The sequence below is a fragment of the Takifugu flavidus genome, chromosome 1 (assembly GCF_003711565.1).
Source record: "Takifugu flavidus isolate HTHZ2018 chromosome 1, ASM371156v2, whole genome shotgun sequence".
NCBI classification, from domain to species: domain Eukaryota; kingdom Metazoa; phylum Chordata; class Actinopteri; order Tetraodontiformes; family Tetraodontidae; genus Takifugu; species Takifugu flavidus.
The window spans coordinates 11,314,433-11,334,722 of NC_079520.1; the positions used below are offsets into that span (position 1 = coordinate 11,314,433).

Below are 20,290 nucleotides of genomic sequence, written 5' to 3' on the forward strand. Positions count from 1 at the left end.
AGACAGAGAGGTTCTCGTGCTTCTCGATACGCAGTGAAATAAAAACAACAACAATAATAATAACGTGTTTTCAGATATTACTATGTGACATTATTTTGTCAGATTGTTCCACATGCTGAAACATGTGGAACAATCCGGCACCAGAGACAAAGAGGCTGAAGTAGGAGCCAATTAGGCAGAAGGAGCTGCAGGAGTGCCAGAGGCTCAGCTCCCAGAGATCAGCCCGCCCCTAAATGCTGCTCCTGCAGGTAGAGGAGGAGGTGAGAAGTCTGAGGGACAACCAAAACAGAACCACAACAGAGGACATGATCAGCACGCTCAGATTTCTCCCACTGAGAAAACGCTAATGTCAGTGAACAGAACCACGTGTGGACCAGAAGCCGGACTCAGACCTGTTCAGCTGTACTTTTTTATTGCTGCTTCAACAGAGGTGGAACTTTGGATCATTAAACTGATTCTATGTTACATGAACCCTTTAATGACAGCGATCTAAGTAAATTTCAATCAAAATACAGAAAAGCATAAATATTTAAGACAGAAAAGGAAAAACCACCGTTGTACTTGTAACTAGTATTTAACACCTCAAAGGGCCGTTCTGTTCTGAAGGCCTATAGACCGTAGATTGAATTGAGCCTCTCCACGTAGCGACTCCTCTTCCTGTTCTCTGTACTTCTGGTTGTTCTCATCTGTGGTTCTGTGGTCACCTGCAGAGACAAGAGACGTGACACTAAATGCACGTGCTTCCTGAGAGACAGAAGTAAAGCACTAAAGCTTCTAAAATATATAAATAACCTCTGACCTCCCCTCCTGAACCAGGTTCAAACTGATCCTCTACTGGATTCTTTGACAACACGCGTTTTCTGAAGAGACAGAAAGTGACAATTCCATCTATTAGTGATACACTTAACTGCTGGACAGACAGTTGCAGAGTTTCCAGCTGATTCTACACTCACTTTTCACACATATGGACTCAAATGCAACCATTTAATCAGCAAATCAAATCACAGGAAATCACAGTAGAAAGTATTTCTCCCTCATATTTTCCCTTTATATCATTTTTTTTGCATGATAAATGAGCATCATAAAAACAACCTAGAAGAATTAATGTTGACCATCTAAACAGATGCAATGTTCGCGGTTAAACAAATACTCAATTTAACCGAGTATTTATGCACCTTTGGTTGCAATACTGAGTTTGTGTTGATGCTTCCGGATCAGGTTTGCACGTCTACACATGATTATTTTACCCAATTATGATAAAACTGTCGGCTTTTTTACAGACAAGTTCTCTTTTCAAACACATTGACCTTGTTTCATCCAGTCTGATCTGGTCAGTGGTTTTGAGTGCGACCACCTACAGAGACAAGAAATGACACCAAAGGTACAGACAACTACACACCGCCGGAGTCACCAGAAAGAAAAGTGAAACAATCAAAAGTCTCTGATGACAGAAGTGAATGAAGTTAAATTCATGCTAAAATCTTGCAAATAAAGCATGTTTTTGCACGTTTAAAATTGGATTTTTAAATATATAACACTTCACAGAACACATTTGTAAAACAGCAAAATTTCATGAACCAGCTCCAAAAGCTGTATTTTTACAGATAAAAACTACAGCCAGTTTATCAAAGTATACATGGATGCATCCAAATCCAATGAATCACTGAATATTTAGCGGTGTGCACAGGTGAGCCAGTGGACTCTAGATGGTATTGGATAAGAGAAATCAGACCAAGTAATGTCCTCGTGGAGTCAGATTCTGGTCGTGCATTGGTCAGCATTAAACACAACCAGTCAGAATCTAGACAAGATATAATATTGGAGATATCACATAAGCTACAAGGAACAAAGAGAGCAGAAGTAGAGGCTAAAATCCTTTAGGTCCCAGCACACAGAGGAATTACAGGCAATGAAACGTCGGGTAGGTGAGGCAAGAGTGCAACAAGAAAAGAACAACTATCAAAATCTGTCACATATAGTAAAGATGAGATTAAACATATAGTCAGAGATGAACAAGAAGTAGCAGAAGCATTGGGATGAAGTGTCCCAGCTCAGCCCCCGTAGAGAGAGAGCAGAAGAACGTATCCAGGAAGAGGGTTACTGGGGACTCCCAGCTGGGACAGTTATCATTACATTCAGGTTTGAGTCAGGCCTCCATCTTGATACTCGTGGAATAATAACAGGTTCCACACTCAGACTTAGACTTACAAGCTTCCTCTTTTAAAAATTTTAATATCACTAATTATGTAGTTGCAATTACTATCCTAGACAGACAAATGATCATACTTAGGGGGTCGTCTAATTATTAGGTTAAAATCTAGGTTATGCTGCTATAGGCCGAGGCTGCCGGGGTCCAGAAACATGATTAAAGATTTATATCATCCAAAAATATAATCCAATAATTGCTGTTTAATTCTGAGAGGACAAAAGTGACAATAGACATCAAATACCATCCAACTTCCAAAGAATAGTTTGGTTTTCACAAATATTAACAGTTTTAATTGATATTTTTGTTGTCAGACAAGCTCTCACAGAACCAAACAGGACTACTGGGCCCGCTGCCTTTTCCTCAAACACCCAATCAAACTCCCTCATATCCTTGCCACTCTGTCACCTTTAATCCCAAAACTCCTCATTTTTGTTCTCTCTTTCTCCCAACTGATTTGCAGAACTCCCTTAGTAGGATGACCTCTTAAATTAATCCAGTAATCAGCTGGTCGTTGCTTCCTCCTCAGCCACAGTGGCATTTCTCCTGCCTCCACCTGGAGCGTGAACACAGGTGAAGTGTTGGCAGGCACATTCCAAGTGTTCGTGCCTGGATCATATCCATCTATCCAGTTAGTACTGATTGGTGTTCCATAAACTGTGCTCCCATAGTTTATTCAAGACCTCATCAAACTATGTCATGGATATAAAATCAGTGAAAAGAAATCCCACCAATTTTTTTTACATGTATTCACCACCTGACTGATCCCTCCAGCTCAGCCTCTGATCAAGGTAAATACCAAGGAAATGGAAACTCTCAAGCCTTTCTAACACATTCCCATCCATCTTTAAATTGCACTCTCCAATCATCTTCTTGTAAAGAACATCACTTTTGTCTTTTCAGATAAAAACATAAAACTTCATTTATTCCCCATCTTTCAGTAATAGCCACATAACATCTGAGTATTTGTGAATATATTGTTGATCATTTATGACAATAAGTAGGGCATTTCCTGCTCCTCAGCAGTGTACCATTTTCAGTGGAGTATCGCCTTAATAACTCTGCTCTGACCCTCACTGAGAGTTCTCATTTAAAAAGAACCCAATAAAACATGAATAATGGCTCCATTGATCAGAGTCGTTGGGAATGTGGCCTTCAAACTGGGTGAGTGGCTCCAGCACCAGGAACATCTGAGATCTCTGTCCAGAAGAGAGCAGCACTGGGAACAGCTAAGATACGGTGCAGCAGCCTCAAGTTCCCAGGCCTCTGGTCGAGGACGAGAGGAGGAGGAAGAGAGCACCCCAGAGAAAATGGAGGATTGGAGGATTTTCTCTACTGTACATAAAGATGGAGACAACATCAAAGCAAAAGTGTGATTTATGAGTGATGCAGTTCAGTCATACAAACACGTGAAAATCAACTGTTGAATCACAGTCACAAATCACCATTTTTAAAAAACATAACTAAAAATCATTGAATTCAAAACATGCCAATTCATGAAGTTTATAAAGAAGAATCTTCTGTTGGCCTCTTCAGGGGCAGGTGCCTTCTGCTTTCGACAACAGCCTGTATTTGACGTGACTTTGGTGCTGTGGAGGAACCATCTAGACACACATTGGAAATAAACTTAGGACTCAAAAGAAAGAAACAATAAATATTTTACAATTTTGTGACAATTATATGATAAAAGTTCTTCTGACCTCTCTCACAGGTGCACGAGACTGGACATAATTTAGGGTCTGGCTACTGAAGAAGTCCTGCTCTGTGGTTTTGGTCCATCTTTGAATATGACAATGATGATTATTATGAGGATCAGATTATTTTAACAATAAGATGATGCATGACTTTCCAGACTTCACATAGAGGTTTTAACTGCTATTAATATATATTTAGTGATTTCAGACGACATAGAGATGAAACCATTAAAAGAAGAATAAGCTGAGCAGGGTTGTGTGCGGTCCAGCTCAGTGGTGAAAGTTCTGATTTAAAGGAGAGGCCAAACAACCTCTATAAATACAGAGGAGAGCCCAGACTTCAGGACACGACTCGGCTCTTTTCTTGCAATGAAGCCAAAATCAGTCGTCTGACCCAACTGAATCTGCCCTCATGCACCAACGCTGCTGCTACACCGTCTTCATTGATCATCACCTCCAGCAAGACTGACACACAGGAGAGCTGAAAGCTGTCATATGGACTCACCTCCAGAGGCAGACAGTCAGAGCGAGAACACACACCAGTAATGCAGGAACACACACGAGGAGATATAGAAAATTCCCCACTGGGTTAGAACTGCCTTCTGCACAAAACCATGTGTGAAAGGATTAAAACATCAGTGAGAGCTTTAAACAGATGAGTAGCTCTGTCTTCATCTCTGCCTACCTTCACCTTCAGGTCCCTCAGACACAAGTAAATTCCACACAATCCTCCTGATACCAGTGAGAGCTGCTACACGGCAATTGTAGTATCCTGCATCATCAGGCTGAGCATTCAGAAGCTTTAATGTTGACTGGGAATTAGTGTCAATGTTAATTTGTAATCGATCATGAGGCAAATCTGAGAATTTCCTTTTTGTCGAATGTTGATAAGCAAGATCGTTTGTCTTTTATACCAGTTGATTTGTGTTATATTTTTCATAGTTACGTTGCAGTTGAGGGTGAAAGTTTTTCCTCTCACCACTGTTAAATTTCTCTGCTCAGTTGGAATCACCCCTAAGAGTGAAGGAAACAACCAGTCAGTAAACCTGAAATTAAATGCAGATGAACACAGACAGCACAGACAATCACCTCTACTTCACCTGCAAAGACTTTCCACATGAACAGCTGCAGAATGAAGAGCAGAGCTGCCGGGTTCAGATGAAACATGCTGTTCCTCAGAGAGACAAAGTCAGAATGCATCTCTCACTCAGCCTTTGAAGGATTCTACACTCTTTAAGTAAAGGAAGTGATATTTTAACTTATGACTCACAAGTCACGTGACGGTAAAAGTTTCCAGAGCACTTGTGGTCAATGTTTAACATGTTGGTGACAAACAAGAGGGAAACAATATTTTATAAATAATGAATAAATGTTGTTTATTTCTGTTCCACAACAAGGGAGTCAGGGCTGATGGGCGGTGGAAGGGAGAACAGAACTGAAGCAGGAGGCCAGGAGTGACTGGTTGGTTGGAGAGACAATAGCACAAAAGGGATCAACAACAAACTGGCAAAGGATGGAGAAGGAGCTGGGGGGGGTGGGGGGGGGGGGGGGTGGCATGACCCTGGATCAGAGGGAGGCAGCAGAAAGGATCCAAACCAAGTATTTAAAGAAAAACCCGGGACTTATTTTTACAATGAACCAAAGATGAGCTGGGAGAGCTGGAGGAAGACGGCAGGGTTTCTGTAGGTTGAGCCACCAGGCCCAGGAGCCCCGCTGAGGGCGCACAACCTACTACCACAGCCAGCTGGAAGACTAAGCAAACACACAAGACAACCTGCAGAATGCCATCGGCACACCAAGGGCTGTCATAGTGGTGGTCCTGAGGAGAACCGAGCCCAGCCAGGGAAAACCTGAGGGAGAGCTGAAGGAGGGCTCAAGCACACAAGGTATAGTCCACTTAGTTACACTGAGGATGTTACGTTCGAGTTAAGGAGGCCAGGACCCAGATGCAGAGTGTAAAACAAAAGGTTGTTTCTTGCCAAAAAAGGCAAAGAGAGACAGTTCTCAGAATGAAGGATCGAATCAAGTAACAACAAAAAACTCTAAGGAAGTAGCAACTCGTGATGGGCAAATGATACCGAGGCTCTGGAGCTTGTGTCCCTCTTCCTGAAGCGGAGTGATTCGAAACACCGGTGTCACGTGACCGAAGACGTCTGAAGCTTTGAACGTCATCGCTGCTTCGCTTCGCGCTTCATTGCTTCAAAATGTTTCGAAGTCTTTCATTGGCTCAGTCTTTCAGTGTGTGTCATTGGCTCATGGAGTTTCAACGCATTCTGAGACAGATTTGAGTGGTTTGATGGCATACCAGCTATATCAGAAGCATTATTATGCTTCAAAATTGTTGGGTTGTGAGGAGATAGAGATTTGGAGAGTGAGAGTATTTTAGCAAGTTTCATGGAGAGTACCACCAATAAGTGACGTTCTAAAGTTTGGGATCATTTTGATCTCATAGCACCAAATAAGGTATAATGCAGTTCATAGCATACATTTTATGTTTCCATAATTGAATTGTATTTTTAATTTTTAAATGGGTCAAAAAATTACAATTGCTGCTTGTAGGTGTGTTTGCAATGCACACAAGAGTTGTCTCACAGCAACAACACATCATCTATGCTGAGACACTTGCGTGCTCGGCATGACGACAATCACAACCCTGTCAACACAGGAAATCCTGACAGTAAGCTAAATCTGTCCAGGTACGGGAGGCTGACTCCATCGCCACTTTTAAGATCAGACTTAAAACCTACCTCTTTGAAAAAGCTTATTGTTGTTAATTCAGTAGTTCCAGTTACTATCATAGACAGAGAGATGATCATACTTAGGGGGTCGTCTAATCGTTAGGTCACATCTTAGCTATGCTGTTATAGGCCAAGGCTGCCGGGGTCCGGAAACATGATCACCTGACAGGCCTCTGTCACCCCACTGGGTCATGGTTTCCTCTCCTCTCCTCTCCTCTCCTCTCCTCCTCCTCTCTCTCCTCTCTCTCCTCTCCTCTCCTCTCCTCTCCTCTCCTCTCCTCTCCTCTCCTCTCCTTTCCTCTCCTCATCAAGCAGACTAGTTATGCTGATTCTTGTGTAGTTTTTCTGCTCCCCCCCCCTATTTATTTACAGGTATTGCCGCCTTCGGAGCTGCATAATGACCTCCGGCCCCGCTGAAGTGATTGTATTGTATAGTGTATTCTGTGTTTTGTGTGCTCTGTGTTCTCTGTCTCCTCTCCTCCTCTCCTCCTCTCCCTCTCCTCTCATCTCCTCTCCTCTCCTCTCCCTCTATCTCCTCTCCTCTCTCTACCCAGCCCCCCATCAGCAGGAGGGTCCCCCTACATGAGCCTGGTCCTGCTCAAGGTTTCTTCCTGTTAAAGGGGAGTTTTTCCTTGCCACTGTTGCTTGTCTGGGGTCAGGCCCTGGGATTCTGGACAATTTTGATTGTATAAGACGCTATATAAATAAAGATTGATTTGATTTGATATATACGTGTATATGTATATGTATGTGTGTGTCTTTATTGGAGATGTTGTGTATCGTATTCATATAGCAACCATTCTCCCACAGTGTCCAGGAAACAGAAGCTGGATGAGGCCTTGGTGGACATGATAGTTAAAGATGGTCGGCCTTTTTCTATTGTTGAGGATGAAGGGTTCCAAAATTTCATTAAAATCCTGGACCCATCATACTCCATTCCAAGCCGCAAAGCTGTAAAGGCAAAGGTGGAAGCAAGGTACACTGTAGCCAAAGAGAAGGCCTTGGCAGAAATTAAGCAGACTTCAGCTGTTGGTTTGACTGCTGACATGTGGACATCAGTCAACATGGATGCGTACCTTGGTGTCACTTGCCATTATGTGTCAGACAGCCTAGATCTGGCTACTGTGCTTTTAGGTGTGCAGTGTTTTCCTTTGGCCCACACAGCAGCTAATATTTCAGATGCAATTGCAAATTTGATGACAGAGTGGGGAATCACTGAAAAAGTCTGTGGGATGGTTACTGATGGAGCTCACAATATTGTGGCAAGTGTAACTCTTTTACATGTTAGACATATTTATTGCTTTGCCCACATGCTGAATCTCGTTGTCAAAAAATCACTCTGTCAGACGTCTGAGCAGGAGAACATGCGCAGTAGGGCCCGCAGAATGGTGGCACACTTCAAGTCCAGTTCCAAAGGGAAAGTTGTGTTCTATTCAAGCTAATATGGGCATTCCCCAAAAAAAGCTTGTTCAAGAGGTTGAAACCAGATGGAACAGCAGTTATGCCATGCTCCATAGGCTTTATGAGCAGAGAGAACCTTTAGGGGCAGCCCTGGCATCACTTCGCACTGACTTAGTGCCTTTCACTGCTGATGACGATGCAGCAATCAGCCATTGCCTGACAGTCTTAAGGCCATTCTATCAGGCAACTGTTGAGCTTTCTGAGGAAAGGAGAGTGTCAGGGTCAGAGGCAATTCCTTTAGCCAAAATGCTGAGACATGTCATTTCTGCTGAGTGTGCCCAAATGGCTCCTTGTATTGGTGCCACGCTTGCCAACCATTTGAAAAATAATTTAAATGAAAAATTCAGTGGCTTGGAAAAGGTGAACTCCCTGTCTGTGGCAACCATCTTGGATCCACGATTTAAACAGGCTGGCTTTACTAATCAAAGCAATGCTCAGGCTGCTGTGGAAAGGCTGACACGAGTGTGCCACTCTTATTGATGTGTCGGCAGAAGATGTGCCACTGGAGACTGCAACAACATCTGCCACTGCTAGTGAACAAAATCACAACTTGTGGGCTTTACTGGACAACTATGTAGAGTCTCAGCACCGCATCAGCAGTGCATCTGCCAGCGCTGCAGTGGAGATCCAGGGGTATGCATGTTGATTACTGTTGAAACATCAGTTTTTTTATTCAGTCATTCATTGTCTTACTGTCTCTGTCACAGATATTTGAAAGAACAAATTCTGACAAGAGCTGAGGATCCCTTGAAGTACTGGGTGGCACGAAAGACTTTAAATCCGACGCTGTGGAAACTTGCATGCAAGTATCTGTGCATCCCAGCATCATCTGTTCCCTGTGAAAGGATATTTTCCAAAGCTGGGGAAGCTGGTCAGCCAGAAGAGGAGCAGACTGAAGCCTGCAACGGCAGAAAAAATGATATTTCTCAATAAAAACCTGTGAAGAGGAGATAATTTGTCTGCTTTTGTGAATAATCATTCCAACTCAAACATACAAGCCCCCAAATGACAAACCATTATCTTTAAAGGTTTTCCTGAAAAACACTTCACACAAACAAAAACGATGTTTCTGAATTCAAACACCATGATCATTTGCAAAGTAGGAAGGATCTCTCATCCTGTTAGGGACTTTTGGTACAGTTGTTAAATAAATCTCAATGTGTTCAATGAACCCTAAACCAACACTGAACCCTTAATATAGTTTGCATTTATTCTTTAGATTAATCTTGAATGTGTTTTAGAGTAAGGGAGCGAGCATCTGCATATTTTATTGTAAAGATGATATAATCATTATTTGGTATGAATGAACCAAACCGCCTGGATGAGCACACAATGAACTTTTATTGGTGTCATGGGATTGAAACAGCGCCAGTGCTTCAGTCGTGCTCTTCAGAGGTTGCTATGGCTTCAGTTGTCCACCAGATGTCACCATCACTGAAGTCTTGAAGCTTTGAATCTTGTTCGGCTCAATTGTTACGAAAGCCTCGGCGCTTCATGAAGCTTCACTTGCCCACCACTAGTAGCAACAGAAAAGCGAACTAAAAATCACCATGAAATGGGAAAAACCATCGGGAAAATGTACAACTGAAAACAGTGACAAGGCACTGACAAAACTTACTACGCTGGAGAATAACAAGGGATAACACGAGGCGAAGGGCTGGAGACCTCTGTGGGCTGGAGACCTCTGTGGGCTGGAGATCTCTGTGGACTGTAGACCTCTGTGGGCTGGAGACCTTTGTGGGATGGAGACCTCTGTGGGCTGGAGACCTCTGTGGGCTGGAGCTCTGTGTGGGCTGGAGATCTCTGTGGGCTGGAGCTCTCTGTGGGCTGGAGACCTCTGTGGGCTGGAGACCTCTGTGGGCTGGAGCTCTGTGTGGGCTGGAGCTTTCCACATGCTGAAACATGTGGAACAATCCGGCACCAGAGACAAAGAGGCTGAAGTAGGAGCCAATTAGGCAGAAGGAGCTGCAGGAGTGCCAGAGGCTCAGCTCCCAGAGATCAGCCAGCTCCTGAATGCTGCTCCTGCAGGTAGAGGAGGAGGTGAGAAGTCTGAGGGACAAGCAAAACACAACCACAACAGAGGACATGATCAGCACGCTCAGATTTCTCCCACTGAGAAAACGCTAATGTCAGTGAACAGAACCACGTGTGGACCAGAAGCCGGACTCAGACCTGTTCAGCTGTACTTTTTTATTGCTGCTTCAACAGAGGTGGAACTTTGGATCATTAAACTGATTCTATGTTACATGAACCCTTTAATGACAGCGATCTAAGTAAATTTCAATCAAAATACAGAAAAGCATAAATATTTAGGACAGAAAAGGAAAAACCACCGTTGTACTTGTAACCAGTATTTAACACCTCAAACGGCCGTTCTGTCCTGAAGGCCTATAGACCGTAGACTGAATTGAGCCTCTCCACGTAGCGACTCCTCTTCCTGTTCTCTGGCCAACTGGTTGTTCTCATCTGTGGTTCTGTGGTCACCTGCAGAGACAAGAGACATGACACTAAATGCACGTGCTTCCTGAGGGACAGAAGTAAAGCACTAAAGCTTCTAAAATATATGAATAACCACTGACCTCCGCTCCTGAACCAGGTTCAAACTGATCCTCTACTGGATTCTTTGACAACACGCGTTTTCTGAAGAGACAGAAAGTGACAATTCCATCTATTAGTGATACACTTAACTGCTGAACAGACAGTTGCAGCGTTTCCAGCTGATTCTACACTCACTTTTCACACATATGGACTCAAATGCAACCATTTAATCAGCAAATCAAATCACAGGAAATCAGAGAAGTATTTCCCCCTCATATTTTCCCTTTATATCATTTTTTGCATGATAAATGAGTATCATAAAAACAACCTAGAAGAATTAATGTTGACCATCTAAACAGATGCAACGTTCGCGGTTAAACAAATATTCAATTTAACCGAGTATTTATGCACCTTTGGTTGCAATACTGAGTTTGTGTTGATGCTTCTGGATCAGGTTTGCACGTCTACACATGATTATTTTACTCCACTATGATAAAACTGTCGGCTTTTTTACAGACAAGTTCTCTTTTCAAACACATTGACCTTGTTTCATCCAGTCTGATCTGGTCAGTGGTTTTGAGTGCGACCACCTACAGAGACAAGAAATGACACCAAAGGTACAGACAACTACACACCGCTGGAGTCACCAGAAAGAAACGTGAAACAATCAAAAGTCTCTGATGACAGAAGTGAAAGAAGTTAAATTCATGCTAAAACCTTGCAAATAATGTGAAGTGTTTTGCACGTTTAAAATTGGATTTTTGAATATATAACACTCCACAGAACACATTTGTAAAACAGCAAGATTTCATGAACCAGCTCCAAAAGCTCAATCCCAGCACAATGGGCGGAGGCAGGGTACACCCTGGACTGGACGCCAGTCAATCGCAGGGATAACACGTATAGACACACAACCATTCACTCTCACACTCACACCTACGGGCAATTTAGAGTTTCCAATAAGCCTAATCCCCAATCATGCATGTCTTTGGTCTGTGGGAGGAAGCCGGAGTAGCCGGAGAGAACCCACGCAGGCACAGGGAGAACATGCAAACTCCACACAGAAAGTCCCCAGCCTCAGTGCCAACCAGGATCGAACCCGGGGCCTTCTTGCTGTGAGGCAACAGTGCTAACCACCACACCACCGTGCCGCCCCGGGTCCAAAACATGATTAAAAAATTATATCATCCAAAAATATAATCCAATAATTGCTGTGTAATTCTGAGAGGACAAAAGTGACAATAGACATCAAATACTATCCAACTTCCAAAGAATAGTTTGATTTTCACAAATATTAACAGTTTTAATTGATATTTTTGTTGTCAGACAAGCTCTCACAGAACCAAACAGGACTACTGGGCCACGCTGCCTTTTCCTCAAACACCCAATCAAACTCCCTCATATCCTTGCCACTCTGTCACCTTTAAAGCCAAAACTCCTCTTTTTTGTTCTCTCTTTCTCCCAACTGATTTGCAGAACTCCCTTAGTAGGATGACCTCTTAAATTAATCCAGTAATCAGCTGGTCGTTGCTTCCTCCTCAGCCACAGTGGCATTTCTCCTGCCTCCACCTGGAGCGTGAACACAGGTGAAGTGTTGGCAGGCACATTCCAAGTGTTCGTGCCTGGATCATATCCATCTATCCAGTTAGAACTGACTGGTGTTCCATAAACTGTGCTCCCATAGTTTATTCAAGACCTCATCAAACTATGTCATGGATATAAAATCAGTGAAAAGAAATCTCACCACTTTCTTTTACATGTATTCACCACCTGACTGATCCCTCCAGCTCAGCCTCTGATCAAAGTAAATACCAAGGAAATGGAAACTCTCAAGCCTTTCTAACACATTCCCATCCATCTTTAAATTGCACTCTCCAATCATCTTCTTGTAAAGAACGTCACTTTTGTCTTTTCAGATGAAAACATAAAACTTCATTTATTCCCCATCTTTCAATAATAGCCACATAACATCGGAGTATTTGTGAATATATTGTTGATCATTTATGACAATAAGTAGGGCATTTCACGCTCCTCAGCAGTGTACCATTTTCAGTGGAGTATCGCCTTAATAACTCTGCTCTGACCCTCACTGAGAGTTCTCATTTAAAAAGAACCCAATAAAACATGAATAATTGCTCCATTGATCAGAGTCGTGGGGAATGTGGCCTTCAAACTGGGTGAGTGGCTCCAGCACCAGGAACATCTGAGATCTCTGTCCAGAAGAGAGCAGCACTGGGAACAGCTAAGATACGGTGCAGCAGCCTCAAGTTCCCAGGCCTCTGGTCGAGGACGAGAGGAGGAAGAGAGCACCCCAGAGAAAATGGAGGATTGGGGGATTTTCTCTACTGTACATAAAGATGGAGACAACATCAAAGCAAAAGTGTGATTTATGAGTGATGCAGTTTAGTAATACAAACACGTGAAAATCAACTGTTAAATCACAGTCACAAATCACCATTTTTAAAAAGCATAACTAAAAATCATTGAATTCAAAACATGCCAATTCATGAAGTTTATAAAGAAGAATCTTCTGTTGGCCTCTTCAGGGGCAGGTGCCTTCTGCTTTCGACAACAGCCTGTATTTGACGTGACTTTGGTGCTGTGGAGGAACCATCTAGACACACATTGGAAATAAACTTAGGACTCCAAAGAAAGAAACAATAAATATTTTACAATTTTGTGACAATTATATGATAAAAGTTCTTCTGACCTCTCTCACAGGTGCATGAGACTGGACATAATTTAGGGTCTGGCTACTGAAGAAGTCCTGCTCTGTGGTTTTGGTCCATCTTTGAATATGACAATGATGATTATTATGAAGATCAGATTATTTTAACAATACGATGATGCATGACTTTCCAGACTTCACATAGAGGTTTTAACTGCTATTATAAATATTTAGTGATTTCAGACGACATAGAGATGAAACCATTAAAAGAAGAATAAGCTAAGCAGGGTTGTGTGTGGTCCAGCTCAGTGGTGAAAGTTCTGATTTAAAGGAGAGGCCAAACAACCTCTATAAATACAGAGGAGAGCCCAGACTTCAGGACAGGACTCGGCTCTTTTCTTGCAATGAAGCCAAAATCAGTCGTCTGACCCAACTGAATCTGCCCTCATGCACCAACGCTGCTGCTTCGCAACACTCCAATGAACTTTTCTTTGCAACTCAAGAGATTTTTGGAAAATCAATTTTTGTCCAAAATGAACACTATAATCATACAAAAATGGTGACAATAATCTTTATAGGTCAAAGTAAATTGAGAGTGGAAAAGTTGCTGCACTTTAACAGCATTTGATCTTGTTGTGATAGTTGTTACAGAACAAAATGAGCTGACACGTTCATTAAGTGCTGAGATGTGCTGATGAGAAAACATGAAGTAAGTAGCAGCACTGTAGGTGTGAAACCCAACTCATTCTAGAGATAGAAAACATCAGCTTAAAAAACCCTTTCAGCTACTGAAATACACCCCTACAACAAGTATTGTGTACAACCACGGAACTCTGTGTTGTAGAACCAATTAATGATAAATAAATGTGTCCACACACCAAAATCAGTCGTCTGACCCAACTGAATCTGCCCTCATGCACCAACGCTGCTGCTACACCGTCTTCATTTATCATCACCTCCAGCAAGACTGACACACAGGAGAGCTGAAAGCTGTCATAGGGACTCACCTCCAGAGGCAGACAGTCAGAGCGAGGACACACACCAGTAATGCAGGAACACACACGAGGAGATATAGAAAATTCCCCACTGGGTTAGAACTGCCTTCTGCACAAAACCATGTGTGAAAGGATTAAAACATCAGTGAGAGCTTTAAACAGATGAGTAGCTCTGTCTTCATCTCTGCCTACCTTCACCTTCAGGTCCCTCAGACACAAGTAAATTCCACACAATCCTCCTGACACCAGTGAGACCTGATACAGTGCAACTGTAGTATCCTGCATCATCAGGCTGAGCATTCAGAAGCTTTAATGTTGACTGGGAATTAGTGTCAATGTTAATTTGTAATCGATCATGAGGCAAATCTGAGAATTTCCTTTTTGTCGAATGTTGATAAGCAAAGATCGTTTTGTCTTTATACCAGTTGATTTGTGTTATATTTTCCATAGTTACGTTGCAGTTGAGGGTGGCAGTTTCTCCTCTCACCACTGTTAAATTTCTCTGCTCAGGTGGAATCACCCCTAAGAGTGAAGGAAACAACCAGTCAGTCAACCTGAAATTAAATACAGATGAACACAGACAGCACAGACAATCACCTCTACTGCACCTGCAAAGACTTTCCACATGAACAGCTGCAGAATGAAGAGCAGAGCTGCCTGGTTCAGATGAAACATGCTGTTCCTCAGAGAGACAAAGTCAGAATGCATCTCTCACTCAGCCTTTGAAGGATTCTACACTCTTTAAGTAAAGGAAGTGATATTTTAACTTATGACTCACAAGTCACGTGACGGTAAAAGTTTCCAGAGCACTTGAGGTCAATGTTTAACATGTTGGTGACAAACAAGAGGGAAACAATATTTTATAAATATGAATAAATGTTGTTTATTTCTGTTCCACAACAAGGGAGTCAGGGCTGATGGGCGGTGGAAGGGAGAGCAGAACTGAAGCAGGAGGCCAGGAGTGACTGGTTGGTTGGAGAGACAATAGCACAAAAGGGATCAACAACAAACTGGCAAAGGATGGAGAAGGAGCTGGGGGGGGGGGGTGGCCTGACCCTGGATCAGAGGGAGGCAGCAGAAAGGATCCAAACCAAGTATTTAAAGAAAAACCTGGGACTTATTTTTACGATGAACCAAAGATGAGCTGGGAGAGCTGGAGGAAGACGGCAGGGTTTCTGTAGGTTGAGCCACCAGGCCCAGGAGCCCCGCTGAGGGCGCACAACCTACTACCACAGCCAGCTGGAAGACTAAGCAAACACACAAGACAACCTGCAGAATGCCATCGGCACACCAAGGGCTGTCATAGTGGTGGTCCTGAGGAGAACCGAGCCCAGCCAGGGAAACCTGAGGGAGAGCTGAAGGAGGGCTCAAGCACACAAGGTATAGTCCACTTAGTTACACTGAGGATGTTACGTTCGAGTTAAGGAGGCCAGGACCCAGATGCAGAGTGTAAAACAAAAGGTTCTTTATTGCCAAAAATGCAAAGAGAGACAGTTCTCAGAATGAAGGATCGAATCAAGTAACAACAAAAACTCTAAGGAAGTAGCAACTCCATCCATCCATCCACTACCGCTTATCCGGGGTCGGGTCGCGGGGGCAGCAGCCTAAGGAGAGAAGCCCAGACTTCCCTCTCCCCAGCTACCTCCTCCAGCTCATCCGGAGGGATCCCCAGGCGTTCCCAGGCCAGTCGAGAGACATAGTCTCTCCAACGTGTCCTGGGTCTCCCGGGGGTCTCCTCCTGGAGGGACATGCCCTGAACACCTCACCAGGGAGGCGTCCAGGGGGCATCCTGACTAGATGCCCAAGCCACCCCATCTGGCTCCTCTCAACGCGGAGGAGCAGCGACTCTACTCCGAGCTCCTCCCGGATGGCAGAGCTTCTCACCCTATCTCTAAGGGAGAGCCCAGCCACCCTACGGAGGAAGCTCATTTCGGCCGCTTGTACCCGTGATCTTGTTCTTTCGGTCATTACCCAAAGCTCATGACCATAGGTGAGGGTAGGAACGAAGATCGACCGGTAAATCGAGAGCTTCGCCTTTCGGCTCAGCTCTCTCTTCACCACAACGGACCGGTGCAGAGTCCGCATTACTGCGGATGCCGCACCGATCCGCCTGTCGATCTCCCGCTCCATTCTTCCCTCACTCGTGAACAAGACCCCGAGGTACTTAAACTCCTCCACTTGGGGCAGGATCTCCTCCTTGACCCGGAGAAGGCACTCCACCTTTTTCCGGTCGAGAACCATGGCCTCGGATTTGGAGGTGCTGATTTTCATCCCAGCCGCTTCACATGCGGCAGCGAACCGATCCAGTGATAGTTGGAGGTCACGGGCCGATGACGCCAACAGGACCACATCATCTGCAAAAAGCAGACCCGATCCTGAGGTCACCAAACCGGATCCCCTCAACACCATGACTGCACCTAGAAATTCTGTCCATAAAAATTATGAACAGAATCGGTGACAAAGGGCAGCCCTGGCGGAGACCAACCCTCACCGGAAACGAGTTCGACTTACTGCCAGCAATTCGGACCAAACTCTGGCACCGATCGTACAGGGAGCGGACAGCCCGTATCAGCAGGCCCGACACCCCATACTCCCGGAGGACCCCCGACAGGACCCCCCGAGGGACACGGTCGAATGCCTTCTCCAAGCCCTCAAAACACATGTGGACTGGTTGGGCAAACTCCCATGCACCCTCGAAGACCCTGCTGAGGGTGTAGAGCTGGTCCACTGTTCGACGCCCAGGACGAAAACCACATTGCTCCCCCTGAATCCGAGGTTCGACTATCCGGCGGACCCTCCTCTCCAGTACCCCTGAATAGACCTTACCAGGGAGGCTGAGGAGTGTGATCCCCCTATAGTTGGAACACACCCTCCGGTCCCCCTTCTTAAAAAGAGGGACTACCACCCCGGTCTGCCAATCCAGCGGCACTGCCCCCGATGTCCACGCGATGTTGCAGAGTCGAGTCAACCACGACAGTCCTACAACATCCAGAGCCTTAAGGAACTCTGGGCGGATCTCATCCACCCCCGGGGCCTTGCCACCGAGGAGTTTTTTGACTACCTCGGCAACTTCAGCCCCGGAGATATGAGAGCCCATCTCCAGGTCCCCAGGCCCTACTTCCTCACTGGAAGGCGTGTTGGTGGGATTGAGGAGGTCCTCGAAGTATTCCTTCCACCGATCCACAACATCCCGAGTTGAGGTCAGCAGCACACCATCACCACTATACACAGTGTTGACAGTGCACTGCTTCCCCTTCCTCGGATGCCGGATGGTGGTCCAGAACCTTTTCGAGGCCGTCCGAAAGTCGTTCTCCATGGCCTCACCGAACTCTTCCCATGCCCGAGTCTTTGCCTCGGCAACCGCCGTAGCTGCACTCCGCTTGGCATGCCGGTACCTATCTGCTGCCTCAGGAGTCCCACAGGCCAGTAAGGCCCGATACGACTCCTTCTTCAGCTTGACGGCATCCCTCACCAGTTCGGGCATTGCCGCCACGACAGGCACCAACCACCTTGCGGCCACAGCATCGGTCAGCCGCTTCAACAATGGAGGCACGGAACATGGTCCACTCGGACTCAATGTCCCCCGCCTCCCCCGGGACATGGTCAAAGCTCTCCGGAGGCGTGAGTTGAAGCTCCTTCTGACAGGGGACTCTGCCAGGCGTTCCCAGCAGACCCTCACAACACGTTTGGGCCTGCCAGGTCTGTCCGGCATCCTTCCCCACCATCGGAGCTAACTCACCACCAGGTGGTGATCAGTTGACAGCTCCGCCCCTCTCTTCACCCGAGTGTCCAGAACATGCGGCCGCAAATCCGATGACACAACCACAAAGTCGATCATTGATCTGCGGCCTAAGGCGTCCTGGTGCCAAGTGCACATGTGGACGCCTTTATGTCTGAACAAGGTGTTTGTTATGGACAATCTGAGACGAGAGACAGAAGTCCAATAACAAAACACCACTCGGGTTCAGATCAGGGGGGCCGTTCTTCCCAATCACACCTCTCCAGGTCACACTGTCATTGCCAACGTGAGCATTGAAGTCACCCAGGAGGACGAGGGAGCCCCCAGAAGGAGCACTCTCCAGCACTCCCTCTAAGGACTCCAAAAAGGGTGGATACGCTGAACTGCTGTTTGGACCATAGGCACAAACAACAGTCAGGATCCGTCCCCCCACCCGAAGGCGAAGGGAGGCTACCCTCTCATCCACCGGGGTAAACTCCAATACACTGAGATGGGGAGCAACCAGAATTGCCACCCCTGCTCGTCGCCTCTCACCATCGGCAACTCCAGAGTGGTAGAGAGTCCAACCCCTCTCAAGAAGACTGGTTCCAGAGCCCTTGCCGTGCGTCGAGGTGAGGCCAACTATATCTAGTCAGAACTTCTCAACCTCGTGCACCAACTCAGGCTCCTTTCCCACCAGAGAGGTGACATTCCATGTCCCTAGAGCCAGTTTATGCAGCCGGGGATCAGACCGCCAAGGTCCCCGCCTCCGGCTGCTACCCAAAACACAATGCACCCGACCCCCTTGGCCCCTCCTGCAGGTGGTGAGCCCACGGAAGGGGGTCCCATGTTGCCTCTTCGGGCTGTGCCCGGCCGGACTCCATGGGCAGAGGTCCGGCCACCAGGCGCTCGCCAACGTGCCCCACCCCCAGGCCTGGCTCCAGGAGGGGGCCCCGGTGACCCGCATCTGGGCAAGGGAAACTTGGTACCAATGTTGTTATTCATCATCAGGAGGTCTGGGCTACGCTTCGTCTGATCCCTCACCTAGGACCTGTTTGCCATGGGTGGCCCTACCAGGGGCATAAAGCCCCAGACAACGGAGCTCCTGGGATCATTGGGACACGCAAACCCCTCCACCACGATAAGGTGGTAGCCCAGGGAGGGGAAGTAGCAACTCGTGATGGGCAAATGATACCGAGGCTTTGGAGCTTGTGTCCCTCTTCCTGAAGCGGAGTGATTCGAAACACCGGTGTCACGTGACCGATGACGTTTGAAGCTTCGAACGTCATCGCTGCTTCGCTTCGCGCTTCATTGCTTCAAAATGTTTCGAAGCCTTTCATTGGCTCGGTCTTTCAGTGCGTGTCATTGGCTCATGGAGTTTCAACGCATTCTGAGACAGATTTGAGTGGTTTGATGGCATACCAGCTATATCAGAAGCATTATTATGCTTCAAAATTGTTGGGTTGTGAGGAGATAGAGATTTGAAGAGTGAGAGTATTTTGGCAAGTTTCATGGAGAGTACCACCAATAAGTGACGTTCTAAAGTTTGGGATCATTTTGATCTCATAGCACCAAATAAGGTATAATGCAGTTCATAGCATACATTTTATGTTTCCATAATTGAATTGTATTTTTAATTTTTAAATGGGTCTCAAAATTCCAATTGCTTGTAGGTGTGGTGTTTGCAATGCACACAAGAGTTGTCTCACAGCAACAACACATCATCTATGCTGAGACACTTGCGTGCTCGGCATGACGACAATCACGACCCTGTCAACACTGGAAATCCTGACAGTAAGATAAATATATACGTATATATACTGTATATATGTATGTGTGTGTCTATTTATTGTTGATGTGTTGAAACATGAGTTTTTTTATTCAGTCATTCATTGTCTTACTGTCTGTGTCACAGATATTTGAAAGAACAAATTCTGACAAGAGCTGAGGATCCCTTGAAGTACTGGGTGGCACAAAAGACTTTAAATCCTACGCTGTGGAAACTTGCAAGTATCTGTGCATCCCAGCATCGTCTGTTCCCTGTGAAAGGATATTTTCCAAAGCTGGGGAAGCTGGTCAGCCAGAAGAGGAGCAGACTGAAGCCTGCAACGGCAGAAAAAATGATATTTCTCAATAAAAACCTGTGAAGAGTGTGACGGCCCGCCCATGTGTTTTGTTTACCCAGAGACTGGGTGGGTCGTCAGTGAGACTGGTTTCACCTGCAAGCTGGGAGGAGCCAGAGGGCATAAAAGGGGCGGTTCTCCTTTGTCTC

General features: G+C 45.5%; 1 protein-coding gene and 1 long non-coding RNA gene across 8 annotated transcripts; both read right to left on the reverse strand.

The window, feature by feature from the left end:
* Nucleotides 1–395: 395 nt before the first annotated feature.
* Nucleotides 396–15,082, reverse strand: LOC130535234 (WAP, Kazal, immunoglobulin, Kunitz and NTR domain-containing protein 2-like). Of its 6 annotated transcripts, XR_008953070.1 has the most exons (7): nt 14,909–15,082; nt 14,493–14,822; nt 14,313–14,409; nt 13,348–13,426; nt 12,722–13,251; nt 10,679–10,739; nt 10,275–10,583 (listed from the first exon to the last, which is right to left on the reverse strand). XR_008953070.1 is itself a non-coding variant. In XM_057050155.1 (5 exons), exons 1-5 carry the CDS (start codon nt 15,006–15,008, stop codon nt 609–611), a joined length of 684 nt encoding a protein of 227 aa, XP_056906135.1. In that variant the 5' UTR covers nt 15,009–15,065; the 3' UTR covers nt 396–608. The 6 variants fall into 6 exon arrangements, 5 of the variants coding, with proteins under 5 accessions (XP_056906135.1, XP_056906155.1, XP_056906168.1 ...); XM_057050155.1 differs by lacking the exons at nt 10,275–10,583; nt 10,679–10,739; nt 12,722–13,251; nt 13,348–13,426 and adding exons at nt 396–704; nt 800–860 and having other exon boundaries at nt 14,909–15,065; XM_057050175.1 differs by lacking the exons at nt 10,275–10,583; nt 12,722–13,251; nt 13,348–13,426 and adding an exon at nt 396–704 and having other exon boundaries at nt 14,909–15,065.
* On the reverse strand, nt 8,770–10,088 carry LOC130535364 (uncharacterized). Of its 2 annotated transcripts, none has more exons than XR_008953094.1 (3): nt 9,718–10,088; nt 9,431–9,615; nt 8,770–8,928 (listed from the first exon to the last, which is right to left on the reverse strand). It is a non-coding gene; the product is annotated as an uncharacterized LOC130535364 (long non-coding RNA). The 2 variants fall into 2 exon arrangements; XR_008953095.1 differs by having other exon boundaries at nt 9,431–9,637.
* Nucleotides 15,083–20,290: the final 5,208 nt, after the last annotated feature.

What these genes read in the sequence shown, in the direction of transcription:
- LOC130535234 (XM_057050155.1), bottom strand. Translation starts at nt 15,008, where the DNA reads ATGCATTCTGACTTTGTCTCTCTGAGGAACAGCATGTTTCATCTGAAC. An exon ending in TGAGGGACCTGAAGGTGAAG is followed by an intron (nt 14,410 to 14,492) that starts GTAGGCAGAGAT and finishes GGTTTTGTGCAG; the next exon opens with AAGGCAGTTCTAACCCAGTG. An exon ending in AACCTGGTTCAGGAGGGGAG is followed by an intron (nt 705 to 799) that starts GTCAGAGGTTAT and finishes TTGTCTCTGCAG; the next exon opens with GTGACCACAGAACCACAGAT.